The following is an 18,617-nucleotide window of genomic DNA, read 5'->3' as shown; positions in this document are numbered from 1 at the left end:
GAGGCACAACAGAGACCCCCTTGGACAGCAGCATTGTCAATCTGGGGAAAGGGTAGTATTAAATGTACTAGTAAATTTAGACGGACGTAACAAACAACTCCAGCTAACACTTTATAAACAGTTACAGTTACAGATTTTTTTCTCCTTTTGAGATGAAGGTTTTACATAAGTAAATAAAAGATGGCCATGGACATAAACTGATTGCTTATTGGCACTTCGTGCTGCTTTCTCCTTCCTATTCTGAGCTCTGCTGTACAGGGAATGCATGGTGCTGAGTCAAATTCAGGTACCTATACTGTTTGTATCAAAAATACATTTGATGATGTCTTAATAAATATTGAGTTGCTTTAATTCGTATTTTTTTTAACTACTTGGAATTTAGCTTTGATTAATTAAAAAAAAACTGCTGTTTACACAGCTCAGTAGCTGAAGCTCAGACTGGACATGCAAACAAACTCTGCTCTATTTAGTTCAGTAAAGACTTCCAAATAGAAAAAACCCAGCCAACTATTGCTGTGCACCTTCTATAGAACACCTACTGTATAATCTCTGTGTCAAGAGTGTCATGGGTGCTCCCGATGTTTATTTGTATATATGAAAAAGCTTTTATAATAAAAAAAAAGATAAAACAATAAAAAAAAGATATTGATGGTGTTCTTTGGGTGTTTTCCAAGCCTATTTTGTTTTTTCTCACTCCAGCAGCCAGTCCACAGCGGCTATAGTTGCAGATATGCCACCCTATATAAAAGATCCGCAGTTCTCCTTTCCAAATTCCTAAAGCATTAGCAAGACAACGTTACTGCAGCTCTACTATACGACAAAAGCCAAATCAGACTATATAATACTCTAACTTCTGAGTCTGTTATATAATACAGTGGAACCTCAGATTACGAGCATAATCCGTTCCAGGAGAATTCTCGTAATCCAAAGCACTCGCATATCAAAGCGTGTTCTCCCATTGAAGTCAATGGAAACGAAAATAATTTGCTCCGCATTGGCATGCAATACCGCATGTGGCCAGAGGTGGGGGGACGCCGGAGAGCCTCGGAAACTCTCGGAAAGGCCTGAAGACAGCTTGGCTGACCTCGGAAACCCTCGAAAAGGCTCGGAAACACCCGGGAATGGAGTATTTACAAGTATTTCCAAGTATGTCCGAGTATTTCCGAACGGCTTCACTTGGCTTTGCTCGGCTCCGGCGCCCCCGCACCTCAGGCCAAATGCGGTACTGCAGGCCAGATTAGCTTGAATTCTGCTCATTTTGCGAGACAACACTCGCAAACCGAGTCAGGATTAAAAAAAAAAAGTTGCTCGTCTTTCAAAATGCTTGTTAACCGCGTTACTCGTATACCGAGGTTCCACTGTACTCGAACCTCCAAGTCAGCGATATTTTACTCTAACCTCCAAATCTCTTATATAATACTCTAACCTTCTAGTCGGCTATATTATACTCTAACCTTCGAGACTGTTATATAATACTCTAACCTCCAAGTTTGTTTTCTTCCAGTAGAACCAGCTGGCCGAACTCCATCGGAAGGGTTCATCTTCGGATCACTAGAATAACATAAGTGGCCATCATGTGTGGACTCCTGCAGGTCCTCCTCTTCTTGTGGTTGGGTGAGGGTCAGTCTAGCCCTGGCTGCAGTCTCCAGGGTTGGCCGATGGATACCTTCTCACTATCCGGTGATATTCTGATTGGTGGAGTTTTGGTGGTTCATTCTGGAATTGTTTTCCAACAACCAACCTTCCAGGAGAGGCCAAAGCCACTTTCATGTACAGGGTAAGTTCTAGAGACCACTGTCTAATAGGGAAAATGATTTTCATGAGGTTATTTTTTGCTTGTGGTCACCTTCTGATGTATACAGTCTTGGACAAATCTGCTATGTGCTTTACTTACTGTGCTGAACACTACAACATAAATTCTTTACTCCAAGATGGCTAAAACTCTGTATGGTAGATCACTAACCTGAGTACTAAATATACGAAGTAGACACAAGTGGTGGTCCTAGTGTTTGTCTGAAATATGTGCACCTTTCACCAGATTCCTCCAAACAGTGTGTCACCTTCCCCTCTGGGGTTTAAACTCACCAGACCAAAGTAGTTTTCATGCCTCCACACTCATCAAAATGCTGCCAACCGCAATGTGAACATGATCAGAGCCGCAAACAATATCCTCAGGTTCCCGGAAATATGAGAAGAGAAGCTCCACATAGTATAGTTCCGTTTAACCCAATATTGTATTCCTCCAATCGTTTAAAAAATTTGTATGACACTATAACAAACTCTGCATCCAAATTGATCAAAATAGCTTAGTGTCAGCGTTATCATCAATCTTACTGAGGGGCCGGAGATGTTTCAGTGAAGGTCTCAGCAAGCTCACCAGCCTACATCCACTCCTTTCGGTTGTCTCTCTCCTAGAAGACTTTCACTGAAACATTTCCGGACGCTCAGTAAGATTGATGATAACGCTGACACTAAGCTATTTTGATCAATTTGGATGTAGAATTTATTATAGTGTCATACAAATTTTTTAAATGATTGAAAGAATACCTCTCCATGCCCTATTCACACGCATTAATAGGGGGCGGCCGCGGCCACCCCCTATTCATGCTTTCGGCCCCTCTCAGGGCACTGGGCGCATAAATTATAGCTGCAGGAGATTTTTTTTGAAGCACCTGATTAGAGCCAGAGGCTCTAATAGGCTTCAAAATAGGGTGGGCTCGAGTCACAGAGCATGCGACCGGAGCCCACCCAGTTGTGTTACAACAGCGAATAAATATTCACTGTTGAAACTCTGATCCTCAAACAGGCCAATCAGAAGCGGGTGTGAGACCCATTTTCAGTTTGGCCTAAAAAATAAGACTCCCGATTGGCCACTGAGGAGGAGGGAGGAAACGGAAGCCGCCGCCGTGGAAAGCAGGAGAACAGGAAGCTGCTGAGTAGGGGAAGCCGCAGGTGATGGAGAGCAGAAGAACGGGAGGCTGCCGAGCAGGAGAAGCTGCCGGTGATGGGGTAAGTGCTACCGACCGACCAACCAACAGGGGGGTGACATACTGTTTGCCACCCCCCCAAAAAAAATTCCACCAGCCGCCACTGCTCCCTGTGAAGTCCCTGTGAGTTCTTCCCCTATCTTGTAAACAAGCCAGCAGTGGTGAAACTTGTCAAGGAAGGTAGTTTCAGGTGGAGACATTAATGTATGCAGCTTTCATCTTTTGACAAATTTCATATAGGAAGAAGAGATAAGTTCTGGAGTGCGGCTTATATTTACTTTTGACTGAGAGCGAAGATGGGCTGTGGTAGCCAGCACCTGAGTCGTCCGGTTAAAAAGAGCAAGCCTGGAGGAGAGAAATGGGTTTTGGCATGTTACTGCATGGACATTGTTATGTTATTTTTTTTTTTTTTTTTCTTTTTTTTTTTTTTTGCCACTTCAGCTTGAAGGTTTCTCCCGGGAAAAGATTTTTCAAATATTAAAATTCAAATTTCTTTCCCATCTTATCGTCACATCATCATGGCTTTACATTTGCTTGGTACTCCAATTTAGTATATTACAAAACAAAAGAGGATACATAATTATCCCAACGATAGCTAATGCTTCCCTTTTACCCATCCCCCCCTCCCACCCACTACCCCCCCCCCCACCCCACCCCCCGAGACCATATCCATCCAGTCCTCTGCATTCCTCTACTTATGTAGACCACATCTCAACCGCATTTGGAGATTCTTTAAATTTTTCCCAGTCTTTCCATTTTGTTTCAAAGGCCCCCATTTTTGTCCCTTCGCTAAATCTTAGGTACTCCAAGCACTGAATCTCATTAATTTTATTAAACCATTCCCTCATCTTTGGTCTCTCTTTCCTTTGCCAATACTTAGGGATTAAGCTCTTAGCTGCATCAATAAGATGTGGCAAAAGTGTTCTGAGATATGTTTTAGTCGGCATATCACTCATGTGGAATAAACAGATCCAAGGGTCATTTGGGACGTCCAAGTTTGTTATCACTTCGATAAATTTTCTTACTTCGCCCCAAAACCTTTTCATTTCCGGACATAGCCACCAGATATGGGCCATTGACCCCATCTCTGAGCAGCCCCTCCAACAAAATTGCGACTTATCCCTATGTATTTTATGCACCCGATCGGGGGTCAGGTACATTCTGGTCAGGCATTTAAAATTTAATTCTAGGAGTTTACTATTAACTGAAGTGGCTGAGACTCTTTTCAAGATCAGGGAGACTTCTGTATCTGTAAGATTTCTCCCTAACTCCTTTTCCCATTTCCCTATATAGTCCGGGGTTTCTAACCTTTCTAAATCAACTAGAACTTTATATATCCGGGAGAAACCCCCCCTCCCCTCTCTATCCACGCATATTTTTTCTAGTGGTGTTAAATTATCCACCGATCTTATTGGCTGTGGGAGTGAACCAACATAGTGTTTTAATTGGCTATAGCGCCAGGGGTTAATGACTAACATATCTCTTTTGTCCTGCATCTCTTGGAATGAGCATATTCGACCCCTATGCATTATGTCTTTTAGTTGTATATTTTCTTCTAGTAACCATTTACCAAACCATTCCTCTTTCCCTGGTGCAAACTGTTCTAAATCTTTAAGTGGCATTAAGGGTGAGTTATACTCCCAGTGTTCCTTTCTGTGAAGGGTGTCCCATATCTTAAGTGCGTGTTTAGTGATTGCATGCGTTTCAGTGCTGTACTTTCTCTGTTGAGGCGAAATCCATATAATCTTATCCAGTTTAGTGTCACTAATTTTATTTTCTATTACTACCCATTGTTTTTCTATGTTTTTGACCCATTCAGTCACTCTGGCTATAGCGATAGCTTCGTAATATTTCCTTATATCTGGTGCTCCCCATCCCCCTTTACCTTTAGTATTAATCAATTGTGAGAATTTTAATCTAGGTGACTTTCCCCTCCAAATAAATTTTGAAAACATTAAGTGTAGCCTTCTGAGGTATGTATGTGGGAGTGTTATTGGTATCATTTGCATTTTATAAGTTATTTTCGGCAGTATAACCATTTTATATATGTTGATTCTTCCCACCCAGGATAGTTGACCCAGATGAATTCTACTCAATTCAGCTTTTACCTCGTTTAACAGTGCTATAAAGTTCGCTTGGTATAGCGTTTCGGTTGATGTAGTGATTTTGACCCCCAGATAATTCAGTTCTTTTTTCCCCCACACAAAGGGGAAGTGTTTTTGGTAGGAGTGGTCACTCTCCTTGAAGTGGTTTATCTCAAGTGCTTCAGATTTAGTTGGGTTTACTTTGAAATTTGATAACTTTCCGTATTCTACTAGGTTAGCCATGATATTTGGTAGGGATATCCTTGGCTGGGTTATATACAGCAGGATGTCATCTGCAAAGGCGGCCAGTTTGTATTCCATATTCCCTATTACGACCCCACTAATATCCCTATTCCCTATGTTTTAGGGGGCGTGGTCAACATCACCCAGTGACCACGCCCCCTAAAACGTCACAGTCCCAGCATGCCCAGGGACTGTGACATCAAAAGGGGGCGGGGTCTCCGCCTATATAAGTCACAACGCAGCCCTCGGAGAGCAGTCCAGCCGGAGAGAGCGTCGTGTCAACATCTGGAGAAGAGAAGAAGACAAGAAGTCCGGACCTCTGCTGGCAAGAGAGCTACCTGAAGACAGCAGAGGAGCCGGCCGAAGAACTGGAGAGAAGAGAGCGGAGAAGAACCAACCGGACGCCGGGAGAAGATGAAGCGGAGGGACCCCCGAAGCCGGAAGAAGACCCCCGAAGCCGGAGGAAGATCCCCCCCCCGCAGCTGTTTAATAAAATATTTTAAAAACCTGTGTAGTGTGTTTTATTACTTACACTTTTTCCCTAGGTGAATGGGTAGGGGTACCATGTACCCCATACTCATTCACATAGGGTGGGGGGCCGGGATCTGGGGGCCCCCTTATTAAAGGGGGCTCCCAGATTCCGATAAGCCCCCGCCCGCAGACCCCGACAACCAACGGCCAGGGTTGTCGGGAAGAGGCCCTTGTCCTCATCAACATGGGGACAAGGTGCTTTGGGGTGGGGGGGGCCCGCAGGGCGGCCCCCCTCCCCTAAAGTACCCACCCCCCATGTTGAGGGCATGTGGCCTGGTACGGTTCAGGAGGGGGGGGGCGCTCGCTCGTCCCCACCCCCTTTCCTGACCGGTCAGGCTGCGTGCTCGGATCGGGGTCTGGTATGGATTTTAGGGGGGACCCCACGCCGTTTTTTCGGCGTAGGGGGTTCCCTTTATAATCCATACCAGACCTAAGGGCCTGGTATGCCCCGCGACGGGGCTCGCAAGGTGTCAATCTCGCCGATAAAAGCGGTAAAATTGACATCCTTTTCTAGTCCCGTCGCACCTGAGTCACGTTCAAAATGAACGGACTTGTCCGTGTGTGGGCAAGTCCGTTCATTCTGAAAGTCCGCCGGAACTCCGGCGAAAGTCCGTCGGAAAGACGGGCGGACTTAGCCCGCCGGAAAGTCCGGGCGTGTGTGGGCAAGTCCATCCGTTTTAAAGTCCGGCGCACCTGGCGGACAAAGTCCGTCGGAAAGTGTGCCGGACCAAGTAGGATAGAAAGTCCGACCGTGTGTACGCGGCATAAGAGATCAGAAAGGGAGCTGTCCAGCAACTCAGGTGGTGAGAAGAGCTATAGACAGACACTGCCAAGGTCGCAAGTTCAGATCTGGACCCTGACAACATTTTTCTTGATCAGGGCTTTTAGGAGATAGCAATGCATAAAATATAGAAAACTCTGATTGGAAGATAGTTTTAAGAGATGGTGGAATAAAGGAGGTCTCCTAAGCCCCCAACAGGTTGGGCGTCCAAAAGGAATTTTATCAATAACTTCCATATTTTGATAAGAATAGAACTGCTTGTTGTTCAACGTCCACAGCTAAATGTCTTGTACGTATTGGACTTTATAAAATGACCTTATCTTCAGTCATGTTTGTTGAAGTCTTTCCTGTATTAAGTCTATATAGGCATAGGGACCGGCTGTTCTTAAAGCAGTCATCTTCTCTCCATCTGTAATTCATCTTCCACACATATTTTTTTTAAATGGGATGGAGCAAAGGTGAGAGGAATAATGGCCATGTGTACAGCTACCATAATTCAACACATTTCTTGATGTTCTCTCATCTTGTGTAGGTTCCACATTCGATATTACCGGGATGTTCTTGGCCTCATGTTTGCAGTGGATGAAATTAACAATTCTCTGGACCTCCTGCCTAACATCACCCTTGGCTTCAGTGTGCTGGACTCCTGTATGTCAGAGCTCCTGGCTGTGGGAGGAGTTCTGTCCCTGCTGTCAGGACTTAGAAACCCCTTTCCCGGATATAAATGTCATGCACCTTCAACCATGGCTGGGATTGTAGGTGACAATTATTCCTTTTTATCTATTCCTATTGCCCAGATAACTGGCGTCTTCCACTTCCCACAGGTAAATAAGAATTATAGGTGCTATATATGGATGTATTTAGCTAAATACAAGTGGATTATATAGTAGACTGCTTTACCTGCCAAAACAGTTGTAATTCTGCTTAGCCAGTTTTGGAACCAGACACTCTAACTATACCGTATTTCAGGTCAGTGACTTCCCTTTTCTCTACTGTTGATAATGAATACAGCTTGGTCACCAACTACCCCACTGCATACTGATTGTACAGTGAAGGAGCAGTCCTAAACAATGAGTCCCTCGCTCTGCTCTCTTTTCCTATTAGCAAGTTACAACAGAAGACTACTATAATCACAGGTTCAGACACCTATACTTGCTGTACTGACAAGTTCATTTTAGGGAATACATGCCTGGATTAAGTAGTGATCTTTTCTCTCTGTCGGAAGTTTAGCTTTAAAACTATTTAATGTCATATTTATAGTCTTTAAAGGGGTTTTGGATATTGATCTGTGATGATTTTAAGTAACCAGGTTACTTTAAATCATCTTATCAATTCGCTATCAAAACATACAAGAAACATTACTTATTTGCAGAATATGAAATGGCTGACATAGGGCAGCCATTTCTGCTCATTACATACACATGTTGTGTTTTTACTTTTTTAGGTTAGGACTAATATGCAGAGAGAGCTCATCTGTAGTCTTCTTGTGGTAACAACACACTCTTCATGTGGTCTAACCTATAACTGATTGTTGTGCCATCTAGAAAAGACACTGACTACCCCCTTGACATACAAATGTAGCACCCTCCTAGTGTAGGATGCTACCCTGTTTCCCCGAAAATAAGACCTAGCGTTATTGTTGGTGAAGGCTGCAATATAAGCCCTACCCCCAAATAAGCCCTACCCTGTTTCCCCGAAAATAAGCCCTGCCCTGAAAATAAGACCTACAAGGACTTTAACTAGGGCTTATTTGGGGGGGGGCTTATATTGCAGCCATCACCGACAATCACGCTAGGTCTTATTTTCGGGGAAACAGGGTAGGCAAATCTAGTGTTTGTTTGGTCTGGTCTGTTCAGTGTTTCACAGACTGGGAGTTTGACTGCTTCCCCTTGCTTCTAAAAGAAGTTTCCAGAACATGGGGCTGGGAGAGGCAAATGGCCAGCCTGAATATGTATCATGACCCAACCAATTAGGATGAGAGAAGATTCTGGACAGCCGCACTCTGAAAATTAGCTGTCAATGCAGGCAATGCATATAGCAATTAGGATGTCCAAAGATTGTCCAAAGTCCAAAGATTCTGGACACCGCACTCTGAAAATTAGCTAAAGCTAATTCACCCCACAGCAGAACACAGGACAGAAGAGCTGACACGTTTAACACTATCAAACAGTGCTTAATCATAACTATGATTAAGCACTGTTTGATAGTGTGAAATGCTTCAGCTCTTCTGTCCTGTGTTCTGCTGTGGCATGTATTTTTGATATCCTTTTTTATGAATAAAGGCTAATTTTTGGAGTGTGGCTGTCCAGAATCTTCTCTCATCCTAATTGCTATATGCATTGCCAGCACCTGTTGCTTCAACTTTGAGGAGAGGTTTATTTCCATTTGATCTACTTGGGGCGGTGATCCCCTTTCCCCTTCATGATCTAACCAATCATTGGAGGGGAATGTCCAGAAGGTGGTTGGGGAGGTGATATACAGTTTGAAGCCCTGGAAAGACAGTTCCTTCTTCCCAGGAGGGTTAAAAAGGCTCAGGGACTTTTGCCTCTGAGGCAACCTGTGGATTGTGTAGCTGTTCTTGATGCCTCGGCTGTGGCAGAGCTGAGGGCCTGGAGTGATCTCTCTGAGGAGCTATGACTAAGCACTGTTGAGAGTGTGAAATGCGTCAGTTTTCCCTGTATCCTGCTGTGGTTTGTACTTTTATCATTTGGCACAATAAAGGCATTTTTATTGGAGTGCGGCTGTCCAGACCTTCCCTCTTCTAACTGGGAGTTTGACTGCTTCCCCTGCTTCTAAAAGAAGTTTCCAGAACATGGGGTAGCTGTTCTTGATGCCTTGGCTGTGGCAGAGCTGAGGTCCTGGAGTGATCTCTCTGAGCTTTAGGGACTTCACCAAACGGGATCAGGTCAGGAGAAAGATTGTCATCCTTACTGGACCATGTCCAGAGGAAGCTGAAGAGTGTGCAGCTGTCCTGAGAAATTGTGAGTAATGACCCTAAAATGATTTCCTTGTGACTGTGTGCTTTTGAGATATAAGTGCTAGAAGTAGCTTGGACTGAGACAGCTCCCACAGGTTCTCAGAGTACTGCCCATTTCCCTGTACTCAGAAGAATCCTGGAGTGTGAGCATAGAGAAAAGTGTCTTCCTGTTACTTCGCAAGCAGTTTGGAATATCCCATGCTCTAACCCTCTCCTTTTTAAAGTTCCTCAAGCAATAAATATCAAAACTATATCACCTAAACTGTATTATTGGAGCCAGTGTGTATGAAGTGGTGCTTGTGGTGGTGTGCAGCATCTGTACTATTTTGGAAGAACCAGTGGCCCCTGTGGATGTAGAGCTACACAGATAACCATCCATCTGTAAAAATATGACATATTTCTCTCTGTATTCCAATTGGAGATATGTTAATTTTCAGTCCTAGGAACACCTACATAATAAATGGGGGGGGGGGGTATGGTTATGACTAGGAAAGGAAGGCATTGGCAGCAATAAAACAATGTCACAAATTCTAATTCCCCTTCACTGATATAAATGTTAATCTCCTTACAGATAAGTTATGGGTCTACCTTTTCAGCTCTAAGCAATAAAATATTGTTCCCATCATTTCTCCGCACTGTACCTAACTTACTTCAGATAGAGGCTCTTGCTGACCTTGTTGGGAAGTTTGGTTGGACTTGGGTCGGCATGCTGGTGGCAGACAATGATATTGGGCTTCAAGGTGGACAGATTATAGAAGCTAGGATAAAAAGAAATGGAGGCTGTATTGCTTTTCTGGAAAAAATCCATTCCAGTTATTCAGATGAACAGATTAAGAGAGTAGTAGATGTAATTAAAAGAAGCTCTGTCAATGTAATTGTTCTTCACAGCCAGGATGTCCATCTTAAGGCACTGCTAGAAGCTTTGTTTGATGGGGGGGCTACTGGAAAAATTTTCATTGCTTCGGATCACTTTGGACTTTCACCTGGAGATCTCTCCAAGAAAACCTGGAAGGTTTTAAATGGAACCATTGGACTGATTCCACGTACTGGTACAATGCCAGGGTTTGAGGAATTCCTTTTGAACCTTCACCCAACTGCCAACTCAAGTTACCCATTTATTAGACAATTCTGGGAGAAAGCATTCAGCTGCCTCTGGACTAATGGAGATAGTGAGAAGTCAAATACTCCTGATATAAAGGCCTGCACCGAGGAAGAAGAACTGGGCAATAAGGTTACCCAGATATTTGAAACAAATGATCTTAGCTACACTTATCATGCTTACCTGGGTGTGTATGCCTATGCACATGCTCTGCATTCACTCCTTGGCTGTAATTCCAGATCAAATGGACTGTATAATGGGAAGTGTGAAAATATTAATGATGCTCAACACTGGAAGGTACGTTACAAATGGCTTAATGAACGAATATGCTTTCACTTTGCCTTCTATTCCACAGTGTTTATATAAAAATAACCTAAACAATCAGTGTAGGTATAAGCTGATTGCTTTGGAACATAGCATTTTATTAATGATTTGGATTATAACAAAGCACTGTACATAAATCAACATATAAACAACACTAGCATAGCCCATATAGTATGCAGAAAGTGATAAATGTCTCTGTTGCATATATAAATCATCAAATGTGGACTTGCATAAATTGTTGCAACAGTTCATAAGCAGTCAATTTGTTGTCAAATTTTTCAACTCGCTTTGAAAAAAATCACTTTGAACCCCCCCCCCCTGGCATTTCTGGCCATGGCCATCTTATATAAGGGCAAATGATTAATGTAGTATTTACTTACTAGAATCCATCTCTCCTTAGTTTAAACATGCAGGAAGAGGGTGTGCTTAGCTGAGAAAACCCCTCTTCCTCTACTCCCTTCCTGAGGACTGCTGGGGTGTATGACATAATTTGCCTAGGCAAGACACCAGGATGTAACTGAATAAAAGCTAGAAAAAAGTTTCAAACAAGTTACTATGATATATATACTTTCCTATCAGGTTACTAATGCTAGCAGCATGAGGATTAAAAATGATAAATGTTGATTGAGAGAGTGAAGTTCCACTTTAAATAGTTTTATTTTTCAAACTGACCTTTGATGAGTTGACCTTAACATATACTTATTTACTTAACTTCATGATGCCATGGAAGCATGTGGTCTGATCTTCACAGTAATGTTGGAGGGCATTTCTATATGATCAATATACAGTCCTGGACAAGCGGTTGTCACTGGTTCTGCATTGCACAGGGTTATGTTGACAAGAGGGGGGTCATAGACTGGCAAAAAAGTGAAAAAAGTCAGACAAAATAAAAAAAAAAATAACAAAATAAAAATAAATAACAAAATAACAAAATAAAAATAAGCATTAAAACATTCATCAACTGGGGAAAGAGGCAAAATGTTTCAATTTTTTTAATGAGCTATAAATGTGGCCAAACAATAAACTTTTAATATGCTTTTGGTGTCCAAAAAATAATACAGGTGCTTCATTGCCTCAAGAAAATCAGTTTTCACTCAAAGTCCGGGGAGATGATGAAATTTAATGCCGAGGGGGACCTTCCTGCTTCCTCTGACGTCTTGAACATGCAGTTCGCCAATGATAGCTTCAACCTAGTGAAAGTAGGGAAGATTGACCCCGAAGCCGAACTTGGTGAGAAGATCAGCCTGAACTTTAGCGCCATGCTCTGGAATGATCACTTTTTACAGGTAATTGATGCTGACACTGTACCACCGTTTCTGTCATTTTGTTAGATTTTGGTGGCTTCACATGTGGACCTGGCATTTGCAAGAGATGTTGAAACATGGAAAAGCTCTCTTTTCATTTTTGTCTTGGGGAATAGAGAAACGAGAATGAATATTATAGATTTTACATTATATACCTAAACGTATGTTGACCTCCTTCCAATTAAGTGAGTTCAGGTGTTTCCAGTGAAGGTTGATGTTAATGTCACATCATACAAATATCTGTTAGACAATTTCATGCTCCTAATGTTTTTGTATCAGTCTAAGAAAGTCTCTCTTCTGTTGCCCCTGTGCACAAAACCAGCTCCATAAAGACATGGTTTGACCAGTTTGGTGTGGATGAACATTTACTGGAGATCTTACAACACAAAGCGAATAATAACCACTGATGTGCTTCAACCAGTTCTGGGCATAATCATAAAAATAATAGTTAAGCAGTGACTTTATAATGGTAGTGGGCACGTTGTCTATGATGTTTTTATAGACCAAAGGTGACCATTGACAGGTGAGAGAATTCTGGCTTTTTTTGGCCAGATCTACTAACACTCTCATATAAACAGCGCAGATCATGACAGTTTCAAATTAGGATTCTCAGGGAATAAAACAATCAAATAGAAACTCTTGCACAACTGCTCTTATTTTCCTAGTCACTAAGACTGACACTATCTTTCTTCTTTGCCCTTGCTCATATGACTAGGCTGCTCCTGTCTGGGGGAGAAATTGGCCTACAGGGGTCATAATACAGGCAGTTTATGCATGCAAGTCCCCACATTTTCAAGGGTCATGGCTAACACATTACAGTTTGGAAACAAAGTAAACTCGTGCTCCATTTGTGTTAATGACACAAAGAAGAGTTTATATCTTATGAAACAGAAATTATATGCTTCTGCTTCCTTAATATCCCATTCATGATGACATTGTCTTCTTAGCAGGTGCCGATCTCTGTCTGCAGTAACAGCTGTCAGCCTGGGTACAGGAAAGCTTCTCTGCAAGGAAGACCCATCTGCTGCTATGACTGTGTCCCCTGCTCTGAGGGAGAGATGACCAATCACACAGGTATCAGATAGTGAAGTAGCTGGATCTTTGAAATTGGAAATTGAAGATGGAGCCCTGAGAGAGATAGAAGGGTTATGGAGTTTGAACATAAAGATTAGTGATAAGGCTCATACCAATGTAGGATTTGGTTCAACTTTTGTTGTTTCATGAATGGGCTAACTAAATAAGGTGTTTGTTTGCCTGCCGAGCCAAATGTCCGACTGCAGTCTGAAGTCATACATTTAGCAGCAGTATTACTAACACTGCAGTTTTCTGCTAAGGGCTCCTGGTCAGGGCCGGTGCTACCACTAGGCAAACTAGGCAGCCGCCTAGGGCGCACTGCTGCCTAGGGTGCCTGGCCACTGGTGTTGCTACTCTCTACTCTCTTCAGCAAGCAACTAAGTCTCAGCATTAGCAGGCAGTCATTCGCACATGGTGTCAGAGGCGCAGCGGCGGCGGAGGACTGTGTCTGTGTCCCGACTCCCGAATGAATAGAAGCAAGCCAACATTCATTGATGGGCACTGGTAGGCTGCATTTATGGGCCATGGTAGGCTGCACTGATGGGCGCTGGTAGGTTGCATTTGATGGGCTCTGGTCAGGCTGAATTTGATGGGCGCTGGTGAAGTTGAATTTGATGGATGCTGGTGAGGGTACATTTAATGGGCACTGGTGAGGCTGCATTTTATGGGCGCTGGTGGGCTGCATTTGAAGGGCGCTTCATTAAAAAGGTGGGGTATACATGGGCAGGGCAAGGGGGGTGGAGTCAGGGGTGGCGCCAAGGGGGCAGCAAAATGATGTTTCGCATAGGGTGTCAAAAATCCTTGCACCAGCCTGCTCCTGGTTTCTAGTAAGTCAGTGGCCCTTACACATTCATGTAGGGGAGAAAATTCTGATAAGCTCTCCCCTCCACTGGGCCAGGGTAGTGGAGAAAAGACCCTAGTCCCTATAAACATAGGGACATGGTGCCATGCCAGGGGGCCCCCCTGGCAAGGTATCCTCCCTATGTTCAAAGGAAAGCATGTGGCCTAGTTGGTTTTGGGGAGATGTGTGCTTGCTGTCTACTTTTTTTTTCTTTGCTTTCAAGGCTGTATGCCTGGATTAGGATCTGATATAGATACTTAGGCGAACTCCACTTTTTTGAGTGGTCCTCGTTTATTATCTATATTGGGCCCTTCTCAGAGATAGAGGTCTGATATAGATTTTGGGGGGAGACCCTACTTTTTTTTTTGCCTTTGATCCCTTTCCCAAGTAGCACACTTGTAGGATGTGTTAGATGTATTGCAGCAAAACTGACATTTTGGGGGTGATTTACTAAAAGTAAAAAAGACTGTGCACTGTGGAAATTCACGTGTACTTAAATACTCAACCATGTGCAAGGAAAGAAAAAATATATAATTTTTTTACTTGCACTTGATTGGATGATGGAAATGAGCAGCTCTTCACCACATTTACTTAGCTCTTGGAAAATGAATGCAAGTGCAGTCTTTTTGCCTTTAGTAAATCAACCCCTGTATACTATTACAAACTATAAACCAGATATCATACAACATTAGTACATATTGATAGGATTATTATTCACAATATCTTTATAAAATACTGCAACCAAAGACATAATTCATTTTGAGCATTAATATAAAATTTTCATATTCTTGTTTAGATGTGGATGAGTGTATCAGATGTCACTTCGATCAGTGGTCCAATGAGGAGAAGGACAGGTGTGTCCCGAAAGTTTTGGAGTTCCTATCATATGATGACCCATTGGGAATCATGCTGGTGTTAACAGCTGTCATGTTGTCAGCTCTCACACTCTGCATTCTAATTATCTTCATTCAACATCAGGAAACTCCCATCATCAAAGCCACCAATAGGGAGATGAGCTACATACTGCTGGTATCTCTCATTTTTTGCTTCCTCTGCAGCCTGGTCTTCATTGGTCAACCGTCCACTTTTAGTTGTCTCTTCAGACAAACCTTCTTCAGTGTGGTCTTCTCCATCTGTATCTCCTCAGTCTTGGCCAAGACTATTATGGTGATCCTTGCCTTTAAAGCCACCAGACTGAACAGCCCTTTGAGGAAATGGCTGGGTCCTACCATCCCTCGTAGTGTTGTAGGGATCTGTTCTGTTTTGCAGATTAGCATTTGTTTATTTTGGCTATACAGGTCCCCTCCTTTTCCTATGCTAGTCACCAACAGCTATAAGATAACATTTGAGTGTAATGAAGGACAGAAAATATTTTTCTACTTGACTCTGGGGTTCATGGGCTTTCTGGCCATGATAAGCTTTCTAGTGGCCTTCCTAGCAAGAGACCTTCCAGGAAGCTTCAATGAGGCCAAATTGATCACCTTCAGCATGCTGGTCTTCTGTTGTGTCTGGATCTCCTTCATTCCGGCCTATCTGAGCACTTCTGGCAAATACACAGTGGCTGTTCAGATATTTGCCATCTTGGCTTCCTGTGCAGGACTGCTAAGCTGTATATTTCTACCCAAATGTTATATTATTCTGGTGAGACCAGATAGGAACAATCGTGATTTACTATCAGGCAGTAAAAACAGGACAAATTTAATTAAATAAACTTAATCTTACTGTATAGAATTTATGTCAAAAGGAAGCATTTCAATTATTTCAATTTTAGATCTTCACAAACTTGCAGAGAGCATTAGTAACAAGTAAAGATTGGCCAGTTGTCTCTTCAAAAATGTCTCCTGTTTGGTCAAATTTCTTTTTTTCCATAATGAAATTTATTAAACAAATATAGGTACATTAATTCTTGTTGTACATAAACAAAATATGCATTGAGTTAAAGCTTACATGGGAATATAACAATGTAAGTATCAGGTGAATGATGTAATATTTTCTATGCGGTAATCATATTTTGAAGCAATAAAATAAGGCAGAAAGTAGTGTGCCTGAGCATTATAAATTGTTCATTGACATGGTGATTTTAATAAAGGATTTCTACTCCATCCAGTTGTGTTGTTTTTTTTTTTATACTGAATACCAGTTTATGAAGGCAATTAGGATATAGACAGTGTGGTATTTGGGTGAATCTACTCGTGTGGTAGGTGATTTTTTCCAAAAAGTTGTGCCAGTCCAAACTGTATTTTAGGGCCTGGCAGCCAACTTTTATTGAACTTTTTTTTTTTTTAATTTGGAGTGTGGTTCCCTTTAAAATCCATACCAGATGCAAAGGGCCTGTTATGGATTGCGCCGGGGGGGACCCCCACGCCATTTTTTTTTAAAATAATTTTTGTATTCCCGGCAATGGCTTGCAGCCGGGAAAATCTATTTAAATGTAATTTCTTTTCTTTATACTGTATATGTCAGTTTTGCTGCAGCAGGTTCAATACACGGTACAGATACACCACTTTACAGGCAGACTAAGGGGACACCGCAGGCACTATATTTCAAGGTATTTTTCATTTTTATTATTTCAAATTAAGCATCATTAAAATCACTGCTTCTGTAAAAATTATCTTTAAAAAAAAAAAAAAATTGCATGGATACATGTCACCCAGGGCAGTACCTGGGCTCTCACACCCTTTTGATGTCCAATAACTTGTATATAAGCCTTCAAAATGGGAACTTTTGATTTTTCAAGTTCGGGTCGGATAGACTTTAATAGAGTTTTGCGGCTCAGATCCAAACTTTTTACATCTTTGGGAGTTTTGGTGCAAACTGAACAGGGGGGTGTTCGGCCCATCACTAGTTATATGTTTCCTTTAAATTTAGGTCTCTAAAATTAGGGGCAAGGCTGCCAATTTATAGAATTCTCTGAAATCTTGAAATGAAGTACAATGTGAGTGATGGAGGTGTAATAATACTAATTAGTGAAATGTCTCAAAACTTGATACTCCCCTGACCTTACCAGGGAGGTCTGTTTATTCTCAGTAAATAAGTTCAGTTGCAAGATCCATTATTATCCTCCCTCAGGAGTATTCTCCTCAGCACCCCGTATAATTAACAGGACAAACATAGGATGTTTAACCAGCAATTTCACAATTCCTGAGCCCTTCAGATTCTGATAAAATTCTCAGAACTTGTAATAATTGTCCACTCTTTCTGTAATCATCACAATTTTTCATTGCATAACAAAAATGCTGAATTTGAACAAAGATGTGATGACTCCCCCAGAAGATCTGCAGAGTGGAAACAAAACCAATAATTAGCTTTGGTGTCCACAGAATGCCAACTCCTCACCTGCTCTCAACTAACAGAGATACAAAAAAGACCCCACCGCCCCCATCTATAGCTGGCCATCGCAGTAAGCAGCATTGGAAGGCTATATGAGATATAAACAGGGCCATCAATGAATTAATGGGAACAAACCAAGCTTACTTACCGACCAGCTCACAGACAACCAATTAAACCTGTCTAACAGTATGCGTTAAAAACAGGGGCTTAGTCCGCACGCATTTGCAAATGCATGCGTAAGCCACAGCGCCTCGCCATGGCACACTGGTATCTGTGGTATATCACATGCATGTGCCTCCACTGTGGGGCCACTCATAAGTTAGTGTTAGGTACCACAGATACCAGAGTGCCGTGGCGAGGCTCTGTGGCTTACGCATGCATTTACAAATGTGTGTGGGCTAAACCCCTGTTTTTAACGCATACTGTTAGACAGGTTTAATTGGTTGTCTGCGAGCTGGTCGGTAAGTAAGCTTGTTTTTTTTTCCATGGATTCATCCATGGCCCTGTTTATATCTCAACTAACAGAACCTGTAATTATCTGTATGTCTTTTTCCACTTATGAGGGTAATCAGCGTACAGATTGTGTAACTCTACATGTATATATATAGAGAGAGAGAGAGGAGTTAAATATCAGTATGTTCAAATTTTACCGGTTGGAATGGAACTTTTGGAAAAGAATTAAGCAAATGATTCATCTGTTGCCAGTGCCGGGACATGGTCAACCAGCGGCCAGGGAGAACATGCCAAGCTGCGCCCCCCTCTAATGACCAATTATCTTACACACACCTGATCATTATAACTGCACTGAGCAAAATTATAAACGGAACACTTTTGTGTTTGCCCCTATTTATCATGAGCTGAACGCAAATATCTATAACTTTTTCTGTGTATACAAAAGGCCTATTTCTCTCAAATATTGTTCACACATCTGTCTAAATCTGTATTAGTAAGCACTTCTCCTTTGCCGAGATAATCCATCCACCTCATAGGTGAGGCATATCAAGATGCTCATTAGACAGCATGATTATTGCACAGGTGTGCC

General features: G+C 42.3%; 1 protein-coding gene across 1 annotated transcript; it reads left to right on the top strand.

Annotated features, from left to right (window-relative positions):
• Positions 1–1,658: 1,658 nt before the first annotated feature.
• LOC141141103 (extracellular calcium-sensing receptor-like) lies at positions 1,659–15,955 on the top strand. Its single transcript, XM_073628812.1, has 6 exons — positions 1,659–1,777; positions 7,159–7,450; positions 10,175–10,999; positions 12,088–12,312; positions 13,281–13,404; positions 15,042–15,955. The coding sequence occupies exons 1-6, from the start codon at positions 1,659–1,661 to the stop codon at positions 15,953–15,955; spliced, it is 2,499 nt and encodes an 832-aa protein (XP_073484913.1).
• Positions 15,956–18,617: the final 2,662 nt, after the last annotated feature.

Source organism: Aquarana catesbeiana, linkage group LG04, assembly GCF_042186555.1.
Source record: "Aquarana catesbeiana isolate 2022-GZ linkage group LG04, ASM4218655v1, whole genome shotgun sequence".
Lineage (NCBI taxonomy): Eukaryota > Metazoa > Chordata > Amphibia > Anura > Ranidae > Aquarana > Aquarana catesbeiana.
Note: the sequence above shows the minus strand (reverse complement) of the source record. Positions and strands in the feature narration are given on the sequence as shown.